This window comes from Nicotiana attenuata, unplaced genomic scaffold, assembly GCF_001879085.1.
Source record: "Nicotiana attenuata strain UT unplaced genomic scaffold, NIATTr2, whole genome shotgun sequence".
Classification (NCBI taxonomy): Eukaryota; Viridiplantae; Streptophyta; class Magnoliopsida; order Solanales; family Solanaceae; genus Nicotiana; species Nicotiana attenuata.
Window position 1 is genome coordinate 99,867 of NW_017673302.1, and position 25,391 is coordinate 125,257.

General features: G+C 34.5%; 1 protein-coding gene across 1 annotated transcript; it reads left to right on the forward strand.

Annotated features, from left to right (window-relative positions):
• The first annotated feature begins 14,999 nt into the window (after positions 1-14,999).
• LOC109216000 (translation machinery-associated protein 22-like) lies at positions 15,000-21,544 on the forward strand. The gene is made up of 7 exons (XM_019380127.1): positions 15,000-15,293; positions 15,533-15,595; positions 18,397-18,458; positions 20,273-20,354; positions 20,468-20,535; positions 20,610-20,693; positions 21,177-21,544. Exons 1-7 carry the CDS (start codon positions 15,146-15,148, stop codon positions 21,231-21,233), a joined length of 564 nt encoding a protein of 187 aa, XP_019235672.1. The 5' UTR covers positions 15,000-15,145; the 3' UTR covers positions 21,234-21,544.
• The last annotated feature ends 3,847 nt before the right edge of the window (positions 21,545-25,391 follow it).

Sequence of the window (25,391 nt, forward strand, 5' to 3'; positions counted from 1 at the left end):
CGTTAAGCTGAGGGGGGAGACCCTTCGCGAACGCGTCCCTCCTCTCGCGAACGCGTAAGGTTCTGGGGAGGGGTCACCTTTTTGTTCATCGCGAACGCGGCCACTGGCCCGCAAACGCGTAGGCTTGATGAGCCAAAGCTCCGCGAACGCGAGCCCTGTTCCGCGAACGCGAAGGCCTAACAGGCCTGACTCATCGCGAACGCGATGTGCCTGTCGCGAACGCGATGAGTGTTTTTGCCCAGTCATTTTAAAAGACCCAAAACAGTAGCATTACGGGATTTTCATAAAAATTCATAAACCCCTTCTTCTCCAAAGCTCTTAGGCGATTTTTGAAGCAATTCTTCACCATAATCTCTTGGGTAAGTAATCTTTAACTTCTTTTCTTCCCTTTTTATCAACACCCACTAGATTTCTAGGCCTAAAACATGAGATTAAGGGTAGAAAATTAGGGATTTGGGTAGAGTTAGGGCTTTTTGATTAATTGTGATTTAGACCTCGTTTTGGGGTCGAATTCTGGAAATAATTATATATTTGGGGTCGTAGGTGAATGGGTGATTTGATTTTAGTCCAAACCTCGTGTTTTGACCAAGCGGGCCCGGGGTCGATTTTTGGGTTTTTGGGAAGAATGATTAGAAAGCTATAATTGGCATTGGAATTGAATTGTTTAGCGTTTATTGATGTTATGAAGTCGATTATGTATAGATACGATCGATTTGGAGCCGAATTCGAAAGGAAAGGCGGTGTTTGAGGCTTGAGTTGGCCATGGAAGTTTGAGGTAAGTGTTCGGTCTAACCTTATCTTGAGGGATTAGGAGCTCAGTCCTATTTGCTATTTGTTTCTTGTTGAGTACGACGTATAGGCATGGTGACGAGTATCTATGCGTTGGTGTCGAGCATGACCATGAGTCTTAAATTGCAAATTGTTATGTTCTTAAATGATACTACGGATGCTTTAAATTGATGATTCTCGATCTTGAGTAAGAACTGAGTTTGTCTCGTGGAAAGTACATACAATTGGGTATTTGGTGTTAGCTGAGATGACTAGAAATTGAACTAAGATTGGTTATAGTTGATTCTCCCTTACCGGGACGTATATACTGGTACTGTTGAGTTCCCTTGCCGGGATAGTGTAGTTCATGGTTTATCCCTTGCCGGGACAGTTATTATGATTATGGCTGACTGTATATTTGGAACGGGTTGCGTGCCGCAATATTTTTATTATATATGGATCGGGTTGCACGCCGCAACAATTATATTATATGGATCGGGTTGCACGCCGCAACAATGATATGTTGGATCGGGTTGCACGCCGCAACAATTATATTATATGGATCAGGTTGCGCGCCGCAACAGTTATATATGTGGATCGGGTTGCGCGCCGTAACAGTATTATTATTTTTTGGTTGTAGATTTGGACTGTCCTCTCATATTTCTTTTAAGCTTCTGCTGGATTTGATATGTTCCCCGAAGTATGTAACCCCCTCCCATTTAAACTGCTTATTCCTGTTTATTTTCCGCCGTATATCATATACTTGCACAGGTTTATCTGGAGTCTGGTCCTAGCCTCGTCACTACCTCGCCGGGGTTAGGCCAGACACTTACCAGCAGATGGGGTCGGTTGTGCTGATGCTACACTCTGCACTATGTGCAGATACCGGAGCAGCTTTTGAGCAGTAGCACTTGGGGAGCCAGCCTTCAGTCCATAGAGATCCCGAGGTAGCCCTGCAGACGTCCGCAGGCCCGGCGTCTCTTCTATCTACTATATGTTCTGCTTTCATTTGTATCCGAAACAGACAGTATTTCCCTTTTCTTCAGACATCTGTATGTAGTATTCTTAGACAATCTGTGAATGTTGTGACACCAGTTCTGGGTAGAGGCATGTGTTGATTCTAGTATTATCTTGGTTTATTTTATCTAAGTCTTCCGCTTAATCTCATATTCCGCTGTTATTTAAATGTTTATCACTTGTTAATATAAGTTGTAAAAAGGATTAAAAAAAATAGAGTTAAAGATTTCTAATTTCGTGGCTTGCCTAGCTTCTACGAGTAAGCTCCATCACGATTTCCGAGGGTAGGAAATCCGGATCGTGACATTTTCTATCTCCAGAATATTACAAGAGGATTGTCTTGAAGGGAAAACAAATAATACCAATGTAATGTAATATTTGTGAGAAAGGTATTAAAAGGAGATAATATTGCAAAAACCAAGAAGAATAGAGAAAAATGGCCAGATTCTTCAAACTTTGCCAACGTCATCCTTCACACATCATCCTATTTGATTTTTGGGCCCACTCTAAGGTCAAACGGCTATCCTTTCCTTTTACACAAAGTTTGCACGTATGTACAATTGTACTTCTTTACTTAAGTCTTGAAGATACCTTAATTTTTTATTTTTTTAAATAAGCTAAATGACCTTAAAGGTAAAAGTTCCCCCCCCCCCCCCCAAAGTAGGGGCCTAAAGCTTGGGCTTTATTTGCTTTACCCAAAAGTCGCTTCTGGCCAAAAAGTATATAGAATAACTACTCCTATATTATATGTATATAATATACATCTATACTAGAACTATTATTTTTAGAAGCGACAAAAAATACAGATTGCTTTTTAGAAAAACATACATATTACTAGAGTAACTGGTGATGATTGAACCACCCTAGTATTTGCTTCAACTGACTCAATGCTTACATTATTAGCCACTTTCAAGAATTCCAACAAACGAATAACCAAATCCAATATGCTGCATTTTCCCTTTACTATAACTTGCAATTCCACAAAATGTTGTAGTAGCAAGAACTGATGCTTTGTCCTTCTGCATAATGATTTGTTTTAGTTTATCAAACACTTTAACACAATGAATTGGTTGATCATTAAGAGAATCATTAACACTATTTGTAACAGTCCAGGCTCAACCGTCAATGTATTGTTTGCTCTAACCTAACTTTCGAGGCCTCACATTTTTGTCAAAGCCAAACCTAATTTTCAAGGTATTGTCCACTGTGACTCAAACTTTGGAGTCTCAATTGCTAAGGTATTGTCCGTTCTGACCCAAATTTTGAAGCCTTACGGTTATGTCCCCTTAGGATTTGACCGAAAAGGCACCTTTCGGTTAGATCGAACAGATCTATCTGCACTGTATGGGCTCGTTTGGTACAAGAGATAAGGGATAATTAATTCCAGGATTAAATTTGAGATGAATTTATCCCATGTTTGGTTGGGCTAAAATCACGGCATAACTAATCCCAGGATTAGTTATCCCGGGATTGTAGTATTTTTTATCCCAGAATAATTAATCTTGGGATAATTTATTTTCAACCAAACGACCCCTATGTGTATGGTCTTTTTTGAGGCTACTATTAAAATTTTGTCCCTCCAGTCGACTAATTTTCGCCTTTAAAAACACTTGGATGAACTTCTATTTTTGCGGATAAATTTAGCCCATTGAGCTAAGACGGACAAAATTTAAATAGTAACCTAAAAAAGGCCATTTTTGCAAATGCCCCCAAGTGGACAATACTTGGCAGTTGGGGCTAGACCGCTACACTATTGACTATTCATAGAAAACTTCACAAAATCAATCATACCTTAGTTCCAGGAGGGAGCAAAGATCTCAGTTGTTGAAAATTCTCATTAGTGCTCGTCGCGTAATTCACCTGAATCTGTTCTTGCCTCCTCATCAGATACAAGTTCTTAAAAAATGTCATGGATCTATTCAACATGTTTTGTCTACTACTTCTTGCTGTTATTGAGACATTAGGGCCTAATCGATAATCTCGTGGCAAATTCTCTTGAATTTGGCTATGTGATGAATAAGAAGAAGGTGATGATATAACAGCAAGATATGCTCCTTTTATTGCATCATTTTCGCCTTCGATTTTTGGGAATTGAAGGCCTTGGAATTGAGTTATAGTTTGAATGGCCTCTGTTTGTAGTGTCTTTGTTACTCAATATGTGTTTGTAACATTATTGAAATGAAGTGAAGAATATTCAGGACTATCAATAGATATTGACCTGTGTGATGATGAAAAAAATGAGTGTTTATTTTGATCAGTCATCTCTGTTTCCAAGTTAATTTGTAAGTTAAAAGTGGTATTTTTATATGGCAGAATAGCCTAATAAACACTTTTACTTGTCCCGCTTTGTCATCCCGGTCCCGATACTTTACGAAGTTTCATCTGGACACTCGTAGTTTTTAAAATACATTACTTTAAACCCCTCTGACCATTGACCAAGCATATGTGGCATATGCATTGCTGAGTTGGCTAAAATGCGTGATTGCACGCTCTAAAAAGCGAGTAACTTTGATAATTCCAATTAAAAAAATAACGAAAAATGAAAAAATATTCTTAAACAAAAATTCAGGTTGTAACTTTACTGCAGTTCCTAGTACAAAGAGAAAGTTTAAGACTCCATTAAAGGAGCTCGAAGCTTGAGTTTAAATTTCGGGTTTGCGAAATTGGATTCGGGTTTGATTGGGTGTCTTGGAAAATAATTGGGTATACTTTTGGGAGTTAATATCTCGAATTTGAGGCGATTTGCAGAAGATTTAGTCTGGTTTTGAGCGAGATTTTAGCTGCAACACAAAGCTAAGTTCGAAATTTTCAAATCTGCAATCTTCCTGCGCACTGTTTTGTGTCAATTTAAATAAACAAAACTTTACTTTCTTGATTTGGGTATTTGGTTTTGAACTCTGCTGGTTTTGAATCTTTATTGCGCAAGTAGCAAAGTAGCAGTTCTTCCATTTTGGGGGCTCTTCGCCGGCGCCAGCGACAGGAAATTGGAAGGGGATTTCTTTAATGTTTGAATTTTATTTTATTTTTTTTTTTATTTTTTTTTTAATTATTTTTAATCGGCCATGTGACATGGCATTTAAACATTGTTATTTTTTGACGTGGCAGCCAACGTGGAGGAGATTGTATTACACGCACTGCAGCCTCCTGTCATAAGCGTTTATTATACACGATTTGAAGGAGTGTAAGTGTTCAATTGGCAAATTATTAAGTTTGGGGACCGGCATGACAAAGTGACACAAGTATAGGTGTCATTTAGGCTATTCTGCCTTTTTATATCAATATCTTTATAAATAAAGAATAGATTTTTGTGAATTGAGTTGACTGATATAGTAGACTTGGTAGTTAGAATGATGAATATTTGTTAATTAGAGCCATAGAGACTATTAAGTGTTACAGTTTAAGCTATATGCACTAACATCTAACAGTATAAGAAATATTGTACATAATTAGATTACTTATTAAACAAATACGAGTAAATCTCTTGATAAACATTAATTGGCAATATGAAAAAATTGGTAACAGACTTGCGATCACATGTTAAAATTACTCATAATGTAAAAAAATCTTATAATATTTGTGTATAAATTAAATCTTGAACAATTCTCTAACAACAAGGCAAAAGAGTAAATTTAAAGAAGCAGTGGACAGAAGTGGAGCCAGCCAATAGTGTGAGAAAGTAGTGGTCAAAGTCCACAAATAACATTTTGATTCTAGTCAAATTCTCATTATTTTCTTTCTTTTCCCCCCACATTATGAGATCCTAAAGAAAATCTCATACTTTGGGCGATCCTATGAATTTTGACAAATTAAATCCTAAAATTTCTTTGGTTTATTTCAATGGCCCCTTTATGAACATAGAAGATTTTGTTCATATAATAAGAAAATCTCACTCTTTGTGGTCCTTGATAATACTGTTGTTTCTTATACATGTGAACTCTATACACTAATCTCTAAGAAGAACTTTTGGAACTTTCTCTGTTGTCCGGTGCACAAAGCATTCTGCATTCATGCATGGTTCGGAGAAGAGCCGCACCCCTAAGGGTCTGATATATGCAGCTTACCCTAATGCAAGCATTACTAGCTGCTTCTAGAGGTGTACAAAGAAAATCGATAAACCACACCAAACCGATAATCCGAGTCAAACCGGGAAAAAATCCATTTATGGGTTAGTTTGATTTGGTTTGGTGTTGGAAAAAAAATCCGACTATAATTGGTTTGGTTTGGTTTTAACTAAAAAAGTCAAACCGAAATCAAACCAACCCAACATTATATTTATACAATTTTTTAAAACATTTTATGCATTTAAATATTTATTGTAATATAATTTATAAATATTTTTTTAAACTTGTTCACAGTTTTATCTTTAAACGTATTATTTAAAATTTAGACTTAACATTCTTGAATGGTCCAATAAATTTTATAGCCCATAAAAGTATTAAGTCAAATAAAGTTCAAATCAATACTATTGCTAATAAAGGAAATTCAATTCAACACTAAGAATGAAAATATTGTTAAATATCTGCTTTTTAGTCTTTCATTGGTTTATAATGAAAATGCATAACCTAGTTTATCTTTTTCTTTAGTGCTTAGTTGTGTAATTAATCAGTACTTATTTTAGTTAATTTTTATGATGGCATATTAAATATTAATATTTTCTTTAGGCGATTTTATTATAGTTATTATTGAATATTTTAGGACAATGCTTTGACCCATCTCATATTATTATGTTATTTTCTTGAAAAATACATTATATAGTTGTATCCTACTAGGACTAAAGAAATAATTGGAGCACAAGTTACGTATTTTGTGCTATGAAGACTTTACCGGAAAGAAACCCGAAAATCCTAGAAAAACCGAAAAATTCGAGAAAAACCGAGATTGAAAAACCTGACTTTATTGGTTTGGTATGGGTTACAGATTTAAAAATTCGACACTATTGGTTTGGTTTGGTAATTAAAAAATCCGAACCAACCCGACCTATGTACACCCCTAGCTGCTTCCACGGTTTGAACCCGTGACCTAAAGGTCACACGGAGAGACAACTTTACTGTTGCTCCAAGATTCCCTTCAAATTAGTAAAAGAAGAATTCTAGGAACAAATTAGTAAAAAGAGTAAAGAAGCTCTTTTGCTCATAACCCCCTTGAAATCAAATTCAAAGTTCACCTTCTGTAGAAGCAGGTTTAATAGTTCCATAACTAATGCCCAGTTGACTGACACTATCACTTTTTATGACAAGTTTCACTGTTTCTTGCATTCTATGGGTAGCCTAATGATCAAATTTTTTTGAGAATAAATTCAGATTCCAATAAAGATAAAAAAAAAATGGCGCGGAATGGCCAGTTTTTAGTCGGTATTCAAAGTTTAGCTTCTTTTGAATATAATTAACAAATAGTCACTTTTTAATATAGAAATAGAATTTGGACAAAAATATTCATAGTTAAAATACGAAAATTCTAGCACAATATGTTTGAGTTCGAAACTTTAACACTATGCTGGAGTTGAACTCCGTAGATGTAAAACTCTACCACATTGTGATGGAGTTTTAAACTTTTATATGACTCTCACGGTATGATATTTCGAACTCAAGGATGGAATTATAGATCAACGAACCCAAAGACTCTTTCCTTCAGATCTAAATTATTGAATTACGAGCTTCAAGACTCTTTTCCTATTTAGGGCCGTCTCAACAAGATTGGGGCCTAAAGCCAAATTTCAGAGAGAGGCTCTAACAGCTTGTTTGTATGTTTGTTATCCATTGTATCGTAATGTATTATTACTTTAAATAAAATATTTATTTTGATTGTTACTTAAATTTTATTGTATCGTATCGTTAAATCCGTCGTTACATAACGACGAAATGTGCCGCTTTATGTAACGACCGATTTGGTGTGGTCGCGTCGTTACCTTGTCTTTTTCTCTCAATTTCACCCTTTATTATTATTAAATTATTTTATTTTATCATTTACCCTACCTTTTTATATATTAATTTTACCCTGTATCATAATTTTTCTTTATAATATTGCAAGTTTATTCTTCATATTGCTGGTGCGTGATATCATGAAACGATGGCAGAAAAAATTCTTTCTAGGTTTGTCTTGTGTCTCTGAAACAAACGGTCCATTTATTGATGGGCGAACAACGGGGATTGAACCCGCGCGTGATAAAATCTATCCAAACATTGCATTTATCAAACGATACAGTACAATACAATACAATGCGATACATTATGAAACGATGCGTAACAACCATCCAAACAAGATGTAAGTAAGATTACAAGTATAATTATGTTCATTAAAGTTTAGACAAATGAAAAATCTGGTTTTCGAGGTTTGCATATAATGCAATGGTCGCTCAACAGGGCCGTCTCTACAAGATTGGGGGCCTAAAGCCAAATTTCAGAGAGAGACCCTAAGTAAGAATATCACAGGGCCGTCTCAACAAGATTGGGGGTCTAAAGCTATATTTCAGAGAGAGGCCCTAAGTAAGAATATCAAACGACAAATTTGTAATGAAAAAGCATGAAATAAAGGTAGAATAATAAAACCGGCTCAAGAATTTGATAAGTTGATATACAACAACAACATACCTAGTGAAAATCCACTAATTAAAGTGGGGTTTGGGGAGGTAGAGGACCTTACCTCCACCTTGGGAGGTAGATAGGTTATTTCCGAATGATAGCTTGTTGTAATGCTTTGAAAAAGACAACTTGTAAGCCGGGGTAAGTTGCCGATTGAGAGACTTTTCAATATTGAGAATAAGAATAGTAAAAGAGAGAATTGAAAAGTAAATATATAAATAATAATGTAGGCTCGTATTAGTTGTTGATATATGATGATAGGCTATAATTGCATATTTTAGTTGCTTATTACACTTGAATTTACTGCACTTTAATTAAGTTTGCGCTTTAATCGCTAGTGTTTTGCACTAATTGTGTGTTTATACCTTGTAGGTGTGATTCCGAGCTATGTAGATGTTATGGAATGAATTTAAATGATTTGAAGCTTTGAATTCTGAGTAAAAGCTCAAGGAATTAAGCCGGGATCGTATTCGGGGGTCAAATTTGATAATTAAGTACGAACGAAGACTTGAGGAGGCATATTGCGCACTGTCTAGTAAAATAGACATAACATTTTGCTCAAGCCTCCATTTGGGCTCCACAATATATGGTTGAAAAGTTAATTCAAAGGGCTACAACTTTCATGTTTTACGTTTTTCCAAATTTCAAACAGAACAGGGTAAAAAACGCGGTCGAAACCGCGACCGCGGAACTGACCGCGGCAGAAATCAGAGAGCTTGTCTGGCCGCGGTCCTACCGCGTTTTGACCGCGGTCGCGCCCCTCCAGGTGTCAAAAAGAAGTCCTATTTCGCCCGGGACAAGTTTATTTCGGCCCTACACTATTCCAACTTGTATAAAAGGGGTCCTAAACCTATTTTAAAGAGGAGAGGACATATTTTGGACATAGATTCGACCTAAGGAGGCAAGAACATATTGGGAGCAAGGTGGAGAATTCTCCTACGAGTTTTTTTCCTTCCTCTTCCTATTTTTCATTGCTGGTTATGACTTTTAGTATTGTAGTTTTACATACTATTATGAATAGCTAATTTGTTATCTAGAGTTTTGATAAAACCTTTTGTAGGATAACTTCTTGTTATGTTTTTATATAATTGAGCCATAGCTTTTCTCTATTTGTTCAACTACGTTTATTTAGTGGTTGGTAAGAGCTCTCAATTAGCTGTGCCTAGTTAGTATGCATAACTCGGGAGAGAGTGCATATTTAGGTAATTGTTTAACAACACGACTCCCAAAGTATATGAGGGATCAATAACCGAGGGTTTAAAGGCGGGATTAGGGATAACGAAGCCTTGGGTGCGATCTGAAGTGAGTTGTATTAAAAGCCAGCTAGCGTAACTCGGGAGAGTGCGTCTAGTAAATTGCCGTAATTACGCGGAAGAGATTTACGGTAATAAGAGTGCTCATGATCGGTAGAGAATACTTAGGCGAAATTATAGAAGACATAGCGGGAAGGATTCCGACAATTGGGGAAATCATAACTCTAGATCTCCTTAATCTTTTCTCTAACCCTCAGTGTCGTTAGTTGTTAATTTACTATTTTAATTTGTTAGTTAATTAGTTAAACACAAGAATCTTAATATCTATAAGTTAGGAATTGTTCAAGCTTGTCTTCTTGGTGATAGTGAACAGTTGTAGCTAAACCTTAGTTCTCTGTGGGATTCGACTCCGGACTTGTAAACCGGATTATATTTGCAGCGACCGCTTAGTCCTTTTTATAAGGCATAGTTGGGCGTGATCAATATATGTGGCAAACAAAATAGCTACCCTTTCCATGTAAGGAAACAATTCATTAAACGTTATTCCATTATCTAATTATTACAACGATACTCACATTACAGTTATTGTACTTTCGCTCCAAAAATTATTTTTAAATTCAAATATACACATTTTTTTAATAATATATATACAATACATCTTTAAAGAAAAAATAAAGTCGCCAAAAGTTGAAGCCCAAGCGATTGCTTTACTAGCATTATAATCGAGCCACCCATGTCGCTCAATCACATTCGATGCAAAGATAATGATAAGATTAGAGGATGAATGTTTGTTATTTTTCTAAATGGTAGTTGTCACTCACACTTTTAAATGCTTAATATCGTCTCTCACCATCATATTGAGCTTAAGATTATTTTAAATTAAAATTTTAAAATAATTTCAATAGCTTGGAAAACTTGGTTTACCAAGATTTGAAAAACAATGTTCGTATCTATTGTTTGCGTTGGCCAATATCAGTTTAATTTTGTGCACCTCGTGTAAGATGATGGTAAACTAAAGTTAGAAGTGGTCAGGGTTGGCTTTTGGGTAAAGCCTCTAAAGCCGAAGCTTTAGGCCCCAATTTTAGGGGCCTAATTTTTTACCCTATAACTTTTTTTAATTAACTATTTTACTCTTATTACATATTTTGGTATAAAAAATAATAAAAAAAAATATTTTTGTTTCTTAAAAAGGGGCTCCTAACGTATAAATACAAATTTATGAAAGGAATCATTCTTTTTTCTTTAGTCTTTATCTCATTAAATAATATGTAAACCTTTTCCACTTTCTTTCTTGGTTTGCACAATTCAATTTTCTTTTTTAATCTTTCTCAGTTCTCACCAAACGTTATTACTATTATATTTTTTCTTTGTGCCTCCAAGAGATCATATTGTGTCGTATTTTTCGTCAATCAAGCTAAAGCCTACCAGAAGTATATTGAAAGCAACAAATATTTATTTGCACATCAAATTAATGAATCAAGTTCTTCTATTCAAACTTTTTAGTACTAGTTTTCGTCTACATTTATTTTTCTTGATATTTTCAATACGTACACATATATTATCCTTTAGTATTTATTAAAAATTAAATATGCCAAATATAAAGTAAGAATTCGGTTATTCATAACTTAATGAAAAGAAAGTTGAATCTTTGATACAATCCCAAAAAGAAGAAATGATAGTACTCTAATTGATATTCTCAATCCAATAAAAAGGCTTGATTCTTTTTCAAATGCTTATATTGCATATAGAATAATGGTAATAGATCCTGTAACAGTTGTCTCGGGTCGTCCTCGATCACAAACTAGAAATTTGAAAGTAAATTTTAAATTAAAATTGATAAGATCTTACTTAAGATCAACCATGGCGCAAGAGATTAAGTGGATTAACTATATTATCAATTACAAAAATAACTATTAGAAGAAATTGATTATAAAATAAATATTCATAATTTTGTATCTGAAAAAAGCTAGAAAATTATATTTCAAATTAATAATATATATATAAAAAAATTATTATAAAAAAATAATTAAAGGCCTCTTATGAAAGTTTGGCTTTAGGCCCCCAATAGTATTGAGCCGCCCCTGGAAGTGGTGTTCTAACGCTCGTTAATTTTGCGAAACTGTAGCAAAATGAACATATATATCTTAACGTGGAAGAGTTACAATGCACCATGTTGACATATGGGCTTGTGAGTCTATATCGGTCTATTTCAAAAGCGGCTCCATAAAATTAGTGGCCTAAAGCCAAATTTTAATAAGAGGCCTTATACTTTTTTTATTTAGTACGTATATACACATATATGCAAAAAAATTAATCTTGCCATTTTTTTCATACTTGTTGTTTATAGTATATATTTTTAAATGACATAAACTCTTTAATTTCACTTAGTAATATTATTATTTATATTAGAAAAGAAAAATTTAAAGAAATGAGATGTTGGACATGTATTTGCAATATGTTACCTTTGATATTGTTGTAAAAAATATATTTACTAATATGAAGATTTAAGTAGTTTAATTCAAAGTTTTAAAAATATTTTTACTGTTTAATAGTAGAAACCTTTCTTTCTTTTTTACAACTTTTTTTGTACTTTTTTATTTTTTCTACAAACATTAATATTGTCTAATTTGAAATAAAAGTATAAAATCCATTATTAAAAATTTTGGAGGACCTAAATCAAGGCTTTACTAGTATCCTACTAGAGCCACTTATCCACCCTTGACATTCTCAATCAAATTTATAGAGTCTCACTTAAGATAATGCAACAATGACAAGAGCATTAAAGGCAGTGAGTATGTCATTCAGTTACCAAATGTGAATGAAGCTGATTGAACAGTACTTTTATGGTGGGGCAGTAGTCTGTAAATAATTGTTGATAGTCAATGAGGGGCGGCTCAAACAAAACTGGTGGCCTAAACCAAAATATATTAAAAAGACCTGAAACGTCTTTTATAAAAATCATATAATATTGAGACACAAAAAAACCCATATGACTTTGATATAGTGGCGAGAGCGTAACTCATGATGTATGAGTTAGGCGCGCGTCATATGGCATCGAATTCTTCCCTTAAGTTAAAATGGTAAAGGGTGAGCCCATTATTCATCATGTTTTGAACCTTGCCACATTTGCCTCGGGGATTTCTTAGTTAAAAAAGATGAGGCACAAAAGAACTTACTTTCTGGTGTGTGGATCAATCAAATGTGACAAAAAAGAATAGTTAATCTATCTATATAGAATAGGAGAAGCAAAAGCACTACATTAAGACAAGTGTCTTAACCACAAAAAGCTAAGTGGCATTATTAAGACAAAATAAACTACTTTTCTAACTAATTTTTTTTTTGAATTTTAAATTTTGAATTAATTGGTTACACTACTTGAATTAATAAATATAGATATCTTATAATATCAATAAAAAACGAAAATACAAAATTATATTCTACTCATTTCAATAGGAGTTTTAAAATTATTTTACAATAAATAATTTTAAAATTACAATTTTATTAATCTATCTATCTATATAGAATAGGAGAAGCAAAAGCACTACATTAAGACAAGTGTCTTAACCACAAACAACTAAGTGGCATTATTAAAAAAAAAAAAACTACTTTTCAAACTAATTTTTTTTTTGAATTTTAAATTTTGAATTAATTGGTTACACTACTTGAATTAATAAATATAGATATCTTATAATATCAATAAAAAACAAAAATACAAAATTATATTCTACTCATTCAAATAGGAGTTTTAAAATTATTTTACAATAAATATTCTTAAAATTACACATTTTATTAATTATTAAAAATATTAGTATGTTTTTTATAAAATAATAAAAAAGTCTTATCTCTTTATACTTATGATGAATTCAAAAAAAAAAAATTATATTACTTAAATTTTCAAATATAAAATGAGAAAATTAATCAAATATTATAGTAGAAATGAATATACGAAAAGAGGTGGATAAAGATAATTTTATAATATTTATATTTTGAATTAATTAATAAACTAAATATATATAGATAATACTCAAAACAAATATTAATAAACTTAGACAATTGAAGAATTTTAAACAGTATAACATAAGTATAAAAATATATATATTTCTAGAATAAGAAAATATATACGTATGTTCTACTAGAAGAGAAGTAGTATCAAAATATTAAGCCAATTGACAAATTAATAAGAAATCACATTAGTAAGTATATATTACTAAGTACTTGCTAATTTAAAAAAAATAAACAAGGAATAAATAATTTATTTGATTACTATAATGCTTTGTATCCTTTGATTTCGTATAAATTTTATTTATATTTATGTACATTACATTTAATAATAAAATAGTAACTAATATTTATTAAAATAATATGATATATTAGATCATAATTTTATAAAATTAATATTTCGTTAAATTATTCGCGCATCGCGCGGGATCTAACACTAGTTTAGAGAATTTGAGTTGAAATTAGAAAGTAAAATTGTAAGAACCATGAAAAAGAACTATACATAAAGAAAGAAAAATAAAATTAATGAGAATGTAAACATATTATTTAATTTAGTGAGAAAAATCTATCCAATTAACTCACTCAATTTTAGTCTACCAAATGTTAAAATTTATTAAAATTTGAAATCTTTTGTTAATAATTATACTAATATAAATTATGGAGTATATATTATATAATAATATAGTAGTGCTTCTTATTTTTGGGGCCTTAATTATTAGGGGCCTAAGGCAAAGGCTTCACTTGCCTTACCCTAGAGCTGCCCTTGTTCCTATTTCTATGTTGGAAACATTATGGAGTTTTTCCGAAGATATTTTCCTCCGTACCAAGCACACCCTAGTGATAACATATTTGTTAGTAGTATCCTACTACTTAAATTCGAATTCACGGCCACTAAAATTGGCTGAGTTGTTTGGATGGTGGCTTTTCACAAGAGAGACTTAGAGTCCGTTTGGACATAAAATTTTTTTCCTTTTTTTCCATTTTTTTTCCTTTTTTTCAAAATTAGTATTTGTTCATAAAATTTTCAACTTTCACTTGAAGATGCGTTTTGGAAATTTTCGAAAATTTGAAAAACTTCAAAAAGTTATTTTTCAAAATTTTCACTCAAATCACTTACAAAACTTCAAAAACACCGCAAAATTATATTCATGTCCAAGCACAACTCTAATTTCAAATACCATTTTTACTTAAAAAAATTTTTCATCATTTTTTTAAATTTTACTATTCTTATGTCCAAACGCCCACTTAGAGATTAATTCCCATAGCTTTCCCTTGGATTTTCCAAAAAAATAAAATTGAGTTCACTCTTTTTGAGATGCTAAAAGTTTGTTCTCATCAGTAATACTAGTACAATTATTCTCTTATTCCTTTTGCGGACGGTTATTATTTGTGCCTTTTTGTTTAATAAATTTGCTAAAAGCTTAATTTCCTATACTTTTCTGATTACATAACTCGAACAAACGACACCGTTTGCTACTCAATCGTCTTCAAGTTTCAATTTTCCTCACAGAAATTTGAGTTAGTTCTGTAATGGCGGAGAAGCCCCAACCAGTAGAGGTTCTATATTGTGGAGTTTGCGGGTTACCCGCTGAGTACTGTGAATTCGGATCCGAATTTGAGAAATGCAAACCCTGGTTGATCCAAAATGCACCCGATCTCTATCCGGATCTCCTTAAAGGTTAAAACAAAACCCTAACCGTAGCATTCTTGTAAATATAGGAAAATGAGCACAACAACAACAGCAACAACAACAACGAACCCAGTGTATTCCCAGGAAAATGAGCATCTTTTTGCGAATATATGATAATCGTGTTTACGTTAATTTTTGTGCTACTTTATTTATTTATCTATATATTTGTTTGTTTGCTTGCTTGCTTGTTTTTTATTATTAGTTTATTTATTTGTTTATTTTTGCAGACGCAAATGGAAAAGATGCTGATAAAGTCTCTGATCAACTCCAGTCGACTTCAATCTCAGAAGGTGAAGTTCTTTTTTGCTATATTACTCTGTGTTAGTTCGGAGTATGAGTGTGAAAAATATTTATTTTCGTGTAAATTCAAACACGGGTTTCTTTACTTCAATCAATTAAAAGCATCATAATTTTTTTTATAAGGTAGATATATAATTAATGTTGAAAACGACACCTATATATAAGTAGCATACCGAAAGTAGAGGTGGATAGACTTACCTGGTACCCGTTGTTGGTGGGAGGTAGCATGTATTTCATAGAATTTGTCGAGGTGCACGAGCTGGCTCGGATACCATAGTTATAAGAAAAAGTACACCAAAAGCAGAGAACCTACAAAACTATATGATTCTCTATAAAGACGCCCAATCTTGTATACAAATTGGGACCTCATTGGGGCACCAAAAGAAAACTAAAATTAAGAGGTTACTTCAAATGTTTAAAGTCATTCGTATCCCATCAAAAGCTCTCACGTTCTTCTCTTTCTATATAACCAGGGCACAAATGGGCAACATCCCATGTCATACGTCTTCTCTTCTGCAAACACAACCGAATAGAGCCTCCTTCACCTTGCTTGGTGTTGTCCATTTCGTGCTGAACTATCTCAAAACCTCCTACCGCCGATGTATAACTAGTTGGAAGTACAAAAGGGGATGAGCCACGCCATAGGTTGAGTTTTTGCACGTTTAGCATTAGCTAACAAATGCGATCCTTCTATTCCTCAAGCTTTTAGCTATCATAATCACTCCCCTTGTTGCCTACCAAGAAAAGCACACAGCTCTTGGTGCCCTCAGTATCCATACCGATAGGTGAGGGGGAATCATGATAAATGGACAATGGGCCTAACTCAATCCCAAAAGGTAGCTCATGAAGTGAGGATTTCCCACGATCATATAAAGAGGCCTTTCCATCCCTTAATGGCCTATGTGAGACTCGACAACCCCTGCTTGCCCAAGACTGGACATCTAGAGTGTGAACAATATAAGATAGGGGGCCCAACATCGTTAAACGAATTGGCATGAGCCTGACTCTAATACCATAATAGATGGTCTTGGCCCTACCTCAAACCCAAAAGCTAGCTCATGAGGTAAAGATTGTTCCAGATCATATAAAGAAGCCTTCCCATCCCTTAGTGGCTGATGTAGGACTCAACAAACCAAAGTCCTCCTGGATTAAAAGCTTATTGGAACTGTAGTAGGATTACTACGAACATGCCACTGCCTCCATCCCTACCTCCATAAATCTTGGTTCTCAAGCGATGTATTATGTTTATAATGCATTTCAATCAGGCTTTGGAGGTCTGCTAGCTCCCTGTCTTGAAGGTTCCTCCTAAACCCTAGGTCCCAAAGAGCACTACCCTTTGTAGCGTTCGTACCTGTTGGACTATCATCTCCTTTTTGCATGAGAATCTGTAGATGTTTGGAAATGCGAGCCTCAAAGTGTTATCTCTATACCATGTGCCTCCAAAAGCTGCTCCTGCTCCCATTCCATACCTTGAATGTAATGCGTCCATTAAGCTCTTCCCATCCTTTCATAATGTTCCTCCGAATGCCACACCATAAAAGGATAATGATCCCTTTAGTCCTCTAACCCCCGCCTATTGTTATGTAGTTGTACACTATCACCTTTCTCCATAGTATATTAGTATGTGCTCTTCTATCCCAAAATCTCCACTCCTACTTTCCTAATAGAGCCTTGTTATAAACACGGAAATCTTTCACCTGAGCTCTTTCCATCTCTTTAACGAATCCATTGATACTGTTTGACTTTCTTGTCAACAACACTATGTACGAAATACCTATCTAATATCTTTTGGATGGGAATCCTGTACTGTCTAGTACCACATTCGGGCGCTGATGTGGTGAGTCTAACTTCTTTATCCACACTTATCCATTATGCGAGAATCCTTGTTTATACTCCTCATACCCAGGCAACAATGTGGTGGAACCATTTACTAATTTAACACTAAAACTCAAATATCAAATAGTGTCTTCCTAGATGAACACGTTCCAACAAATTCATCAATATGAGATTCATCGTAATTTTTTTTCTATTGTAATAACAGCCGTCAATCTACATTCACCGTCCTCCATTACCTGGACTTGGACTAGTTATGACTGCCAACATTGGCAAAGTGAGGGTGTCGTAGAAAAGACAAATGTGAGTGGGTTGTACTCCTTATGTTGCTACATGGAGGTCACTTCACCAACCCCTTTCAATTTCTTCTTGCTACGCTTTGCTAAGGCATTGCATTACCTTAATGGCCTTGAATGGTGAGAGAGGAGCACTTTTGTCTGAGCTCTCTATCAAATGAGAGCACTCCTCCCGAACCACCTCAATGAAGTGAAGATTGAAGATCACCATAGTGCGTAGCTCATCTGTGCTAATTTCCTAAAGGAGTAATAACGACACAATATAAAAAAGATGATGAATTCTTTTTTCTCGTCCCAACTTTTCTTTTCATTTCTTTGATTTCTTCGATGGCCAAGTGTTAAAGAACTCTGGTTTTGATTTTGAAATCCATTTATCTAATTCCTCAGAAATACAATCCCGTTTTTAACCTTCTTAGCCTTCCCCTTTCCATCTGCTTTTCTGGGTTTTTGTGTTCTTGGAAGAATAAATTCTGGTATAATGTGATGTGTCTGCTGGATTTGATATTTTAAACCCTGTCCTCCCTTCCATGCGGGGCTAATAGTTGTAGATAAAATTTTGAACGAAGAGCTCTAAGGTTTTTGGATTTCATTTTATCTTGTTTCCAGTTTGCATGTTCAAATTGAATTCTGTTCTTAACCTTCTTATTCCTTTGTTGGGTCAGGTTCTTCAACATCCAAGCAAGAAGAAGTCAAGCGTCTTCCTGGTGGAAAGATAAAAAAGAAAGTAAGAAGTTCCAACCATTTTTCTTTTTGTCTAATGTATATTAATCCCTCTTCAAAAAATGGTATGGCTCTATGCCATCCATGTGATATTATAAGCACTGAGCAAATTCAGTTCAGTGATGCTCTTGTAATCCTTTGAGTTCCTGTGCCCGTAAAACTTTTCATTGTTGCTCCATGTAAGCTAACCTCTTTAGGTTTTAGTTTGAGCAACATATAATGATATTGGACCAGTCTAACTAAATTTCACCTTTTCTCATTGCGCTATTTAGTTGCAAAGCTTGCTTTAATCCTCTATTTTCAAATTTGGATGGATGTTACTGCCTCTAACCCATTTTGTGTGACAGAATTTTCTATTTAACTGTCATTTTTCTCTTTGAAAACTATTTAATCTTAACATCCCCATCTTACCCTTGATGCCATGGCTTGTTAGGACTATCTTGATGTAGAACTTCATCTTTACAAGGACAGAACAAATGAAAAGACACGTGGAACTCTCACCATCACTCTTTTTTTTTTATTTTGAGAAATTTTTAGCTTACATGTCAAAAGTCTCCTTTAATTTCTTAAACTCCATGCCCAGTCAAACACCTTACATAAAATGGGACAAAAGGAGTATTTCACCTAGTTGAACTTGCTTGAAGCTGTAATGTTTCGGAAAGGGTTTTCCCTGCAATACGAATATGCAAGCTTGCTTAGTAGTTTCTCCTTGGCAAAAGAGGCAGTAAACAGAAACTACAAAAATAAAAAAGCGTAATCCATTAATTTTGCCAGCTAGCCTTCTCAAAAAGACAGAAGAAGGTAATTTTACCAACCAGGGGAAAAAATCATTGGATTGGTCCTAACTTCTAACTTGCAATGTCTTTTGTCTTTGAGAATTTTACATTGTTGCATTAATCAATTTCAGTTGAAGGTCCTATGTTTAGTATCTTATTGCATTGATGAATCTCAAATGCCTGATGTGAAATGATTGAAATAATTAGACTAACTCTTTTAATCTCCTTTGTTCTGCAAATCACGGGTTTGCTCCTTTGGACCAATGTAATTAAATCTGACCTAGACGAATCTGGGAGGTTGTCGTATGGCCTGTTTTCTGCAACCCTTTCTGTTAAGATGCTTGCAGTTCATATCTGGTTTCAGGATTGTGGACACAATATAGATATTGCAAAGAAAATTGCTTTGTGAGGCTGTGGAGGAAATAAAGGTTTCTTATTGTGGAAAAAAAGCAAATGGTCCATGACCTTGAGAATGATCATCCTTCATAGGATGTCTATTTGGAGGAACTCTATAAAATGGTTCTTCAAAGAAAATTCTATGTCAGACACTTTAGAACAACTAGGGAAACTCACTAAAATGTATTTGGAAAGTTGTCTAGTGAATTTGGTTGAAATGACTCCATCTTATTGGGTTAAACTGAGCATGAAACTCCCAGGTCATTTAGCAGGAACTAGTTTCCATTCTGGCATGGCAAAACAGCGAGTGAGGCATGTCTACTAGCACATTTCAACTACCAATTGTTCCTTTATGTTATTAGCTATTATACAAATCTGGTGCATTCTTCTTCTCTTTCCCTCTCTCTCCGTCAGGAGATCCGGCCTAGCAATGACAACTGAAACTATCACCTTGCCTAATGCTAACCTTAGTCCTCACTATATTTGAGAAACTTCCTATGAAATGTCTGATTCTCTCATTTTCAGGCAATATGGAGTTTTATTCATTGGTTCAGCTGTGGTGTCATGATCTCAAAAGATCATGCTGTGATAATGGGACTTGTAAGCAAAATCTATAAGTAGATAAACTTGCTTGGTTATTTTGTAGGAGAGGCAGGAGATTGTTATCGAAAAGGTCACAAGAAACAGACGGAAAAGTATCACTACCATCAAGGGCCTCGATCTCTTTGGTGAGCAATATCTGTAGTTTAATATGTATCATCTTGCTCGTCTTTCTTTCAATTTTTTTCCGTCTTCCAAGTTGCTAAAGCATTTAGCTTGGCTTTATTTTGGACAATTTTAGGTGTTAAACTAAGTGATGCTTCAAAAAAGCTTGGTAAAAAGTTTGCTACTGGAGCTTCTGTGGTTAAGGTGTGTTGAAGTTCTGGTTTCTAATATTCTCCAATATGAGTTAGATGTATGCCTGACGTGGATTGATGCTTCAGGGCCCAACTGAAAAGGAGCAGATTGATGTTCAAGGGGACATATCATATGACATTGTGGACTTTATTACAGAAACCTGGCGAGATGTATGTTTTTTACCTTCTGATTATTGTCTTTATATGTGTCTCAGGCTGGTACTTTACCTGTCCAACAGAAACTTATGGCTGCTGTTGCACTGCATTATCTACCATAATTATAAATGTCGACCTCTAAGATAATAAATGTCAGTCTTGTTTTTTCTGACTAATAAGAAGAAACTAAGTTTACATTAGTATGTACTCCTTTGGTCATAGAAGTACTTCACTAATCAAATGAATCAAATACATGCACCTCTGTGGTATGCACATAGGAGTTTCATTCAGCTAAAGAAGTTTGTAAAAACATCTTGGTCGCTACTATTTATGATCAGACAAAATTGGGACCAATGCTGAAGACTAGCACTAACGTAAAAAGAGGAAATTTTCAGCTTTAATTTAACAAAATTAGAAATTAGAAATTAATTGAATTTTTCTTCAATTGCCCAATTTCATAAAATGGCAGCTGAAGCTTTTTCACTTTGCGGTTCTCAGGTTCCAGCATCTGCAGTATTCTTCATAGAAGATGGAAAAAAGGTTCCAGCTGTGTAAACTTGGGATTTGACATAATCCTGTTTGCAGCAGGGTTTTTCCTAAACGAATGCTCGTAGAACTGTGATGGTCAAAATTTGGGGTGAGAATATGTATCAGCTCTATAGAGGCGGCTACCATTCGCCCTCTCCTTTTTTTCTCTCTCCAACAGCTAATAAAAAGCAAGCTGCATTTTGCAGTTAGATGTGGTCTTATATGCAGTATCTCTGCTTGTACAGTTGCTGCGATGCTTATATGTTGTTTATGAATCCTGTATGATGAATGACATTGAACTAGTGCTTATGGCAATGGTTTCTCTGCATTGGTATTTATCACAGTTGTTACTTGTAGTTTAGATACTAACTTCTTCCTACAAGGATGAATTGCTCTTCATAGAAAATGAGGTGAAAGAAGCCCTTCTGGTTAGCTGTAGGGATGGCAATGGGGCGGTGTGGGTTTAGACACATGCGGGTGGTGCGGGTTTAAACACATGCGGTTGCGGGGCGAGGCGGGGCGGGGCAAAATAAAAAAATTAAAATTTATGCGGTTGCGGGTTTAAAAACTTCATCAAAGAAGAAACTCAATTTTCTTATTTTCTGAAAATGAAATTGATTTCACGTAATATATTGAAGCAAAATAAAGTTTTATATTGTTTGAACTTTGAACCCAATGCTTGCACGTCAAGTTCTTATTCTTTTATGTTAAGTTCTGATAATGTAATATCTAACACATAATTATTAATCAATTATAAATCTATTTTATTGATCAAAGTGTTATCCCATATTTTGCTCAAATACAAGAGTTGTGACTACTGATTATTAAAAAGGAAAATATCTATCAATTGCCAGTCTGTGTTTTATATCACTGCATTTGCTCACTTCTCCTTTCTGCTTGCGGTGTGGGATGAACTATCAGTGAAAGAAGTCAATTTGTAACAAAATATATTTCAATAATAATAGTAGAAATGACGATAACAACAACTTGTATATCTAATGAAAGCTTGAATAGGGTAAATTAACATATATACTTTTATCAAATACTAATTTATTTATCCTGTTTTGCCCTTAGCATTAATTACTCATTTCAAATCATTTTCCAAATTCATTAAGACTATACACCAATTAATATGCCCTTAGCACTTTATTTATTGTTTCTTAAGAGCCGTGCAAAGTCCAAAGTGGACAAGTAAAAGTGAAAGGAGAGAGTATAAAAATTAAAAAATAAAGAGATATTATGAATTTATGATAACAAAGTTTTTTGTTAAGTAACTTTTATTGCATATGTGCACGTGCAAGATTTAATTCTCTTGAGTATCTTATCTTCTTCTTTCCATAATTGAAGTCTTCCATAATCTTTAGAATTAATAAAAAGCACGATTACATATAGTAAAAGTGTAAAAAAAATTCCAAACAAAAGATTTAGAAAAAGTTAGAACTAACAAAACGAAAAAATAAACACTTATGCGGGGCAGGGCGGGTGGACGCGGGTGTGGATGCGGGGCGGGTAAACGCGGGTGCAACTGCTATGCGGGGCGGGGCCGGGCGAGTTAAAATTTTGTGGGTAAAGAGAAAACTCGCCCTGCACCCGCACTACCCCGCACCACTTGCCATCCCTAGTTAGCTGGTCACAGAACTGTGGTATGTAATTTTGCTGAAGAAAATATATCTCAATCAAAATTGCAATGCGTACAGTCGTAAGAATCTTAAAGGTTGAATCTAATTAAGTTTAAATTTTAAATTCACTTATACTAATATAAACCATGAACATTCATATAATCGACTTTAACTTACTCGAAATTGAGATATAATTATTGTTTTAACATTCCAGAGAACAGCCAAGCTAATGACCTTTATTGCTAAGTCAATTTTGTAGGACCAAAAGATCAAGTTTATGGACTCTTTTTCCTATCTTTTTTTTAGGCTTAGCCCCACCTATTTATGTTTTACATGCTTAATTAAACTTTCTTCCCTTTCCAAAATGTTGATCTGCCTTTTAGATACACAAACTTCAAATATACTACAGCAACATGTTTCATAAAAGCCCTCTTTGTCCCCAGAAAGTAACACATTCTTTCTTCTAAAAGTAAGAGAATTGCACCCAATTCCTAACCCCACCATAAGAAAACAATATTAGAGTAATTGAGTATATTACTTTCAAGGATGTAAGTTATATAAAAAATAATATAATCTTTTTATATTATAACTTGTAATACCAGGTCTGTTAACATTTTTGCTAGATTACTAATTATATTTATAATAGACATTTACTTGTAAGTTACGGGAATTGAGGCTGAGATGGTTCATGTGAGAGGAGAGACATAGATGCCTGGTCAGGAGGTGTGAGAGGTTGATCATGACAAGTCTGAGGAAGGGCAGGGGTTGGCCAAAGAAGTATTTGGAGAGAGGTGACTAGGCAGGACATACCATTACTTCAGCTTATCGAGGACATGACCCACGATAGGAAGCTATGGAGGACGCAAATTAGGGTTGAAGGTTGACAGGTAGCCATGAGTTTCTCATAGGCTTACCAGTAGTACTAGTACTATTCTTGTATTCTCTTATTCCTGGTTCTTTATTAATACATGTTGTGTCATTCGCTTATGTTACCCTATTACATTGTTGTTGCTATTGTTTGTTGCTTTATTTTTACTGTTCCTTGAGCCGAGGGTCTATCGGAAATAACCTCTCTACCTTAATAGGGTAGAGGCAAGGTCTGCTTACGCGCTACCCCCTCCAAATCTCACTTATGGGATTATACTGGATTTCTTATTGTTGTTGTTGTTGTCGTAATAGACATTTACTTGTAATTATTTTATAAATAATCTGATTGTGTAAATATTATTTTCACATACAATGCTTAAAACTTACTCATTGCTTTAATAGGTCTCTTGTATTACGATTTCCTTGAGATTGAAATCTTCATAATGAGATTACCTTGATAAAGCAAAAATAATTGAACTCTTTAATCCAAGATAATTATGATCCCAAACCAAGCATGCGTGCAAACGGAGACAAAAGACTTAAGAGATGGGAACATAATAATTTTGGCTAAATTTGCACATGTTATAACCTATATATAGCATGATCATTGATTAATTAGCCACATAATTGCATTCGTGTATATTATTTTTTCTCTTCTAGAAATAAAACAGTTTTGTCTGATGCTAATGATTTCACAATCTTTGTGGTTGCCATCAGAAGGGATTTGCATAGAGATTTGAAAGACAAAAGTGATTAAAGCTATAATTAGAGCTAAGATATACCATTATAACTAAGGGATTTTCCTGTGGCTATATATGCAAAATTAGCTAGGTCACCACTTTTGGTGGTATTAGACAGCTATACTAATGACATAAATATTAATTAATAGCAAGATAACCTCTTTTGTGACACGAACCATGTTTTAAATGGTATAAAATGTTGACTTTTTCTTCTTCTTTTTATCCTTAACATGTCAACCTCATCATCATATAACAACAAGATGTCCTTAGTCACCCTAGAGTGTGTTACAGGAACACCTTTAGCCTCCAAATATTTACAAAGAATCTTTCTAGGGACCTTATCGTACGCGTTTTCTAGGTCAATAAACATCATATGCAAAACCCTTTTCCTCTCCCTGTACTGTTCCACCAACCTCCTAACAAGATGGATGGCTTCTGTAGTCGAACGTTCGGCATGAAGCCGAACTGATTCTCGGATATAAATACAGTCCTCCTTACCCTCGCTTCCACCACCCTCTCCCAAACTTTCATAGTATGACTAAGCAACTTGATATCCCTATAGTTATTACAATTTTTGATATCACCTTTGTTCTTATACAACAGAATCATCGTACTCCACCTCCACTCTCCGGGCATCTTCTTCGTCCTAAAAATGACGTCAAATAGTCCAGTCAGCCCCTCCAAGACATCCCTACCCTCGTACCTCCAAAATTCAATCGAGATCTCATCTGGCTATGTTGCGCTATCCCTGCTTATCTTACGCACATCCTCCACAACCTCCTCAATACTAAAGTGCCTACAATACCTAAAATCACAAGCATTCTCGGAGTGCTTGAAATCGCCCAACACAATATTCCTGTCGACCACATCATTATAATGCTTAAAAATTAGTTACGTCATAAAATCGATAAAGTTTTTTGGAGTAATGATCATTTATGAAATAAGTTTGCATAAAAGAA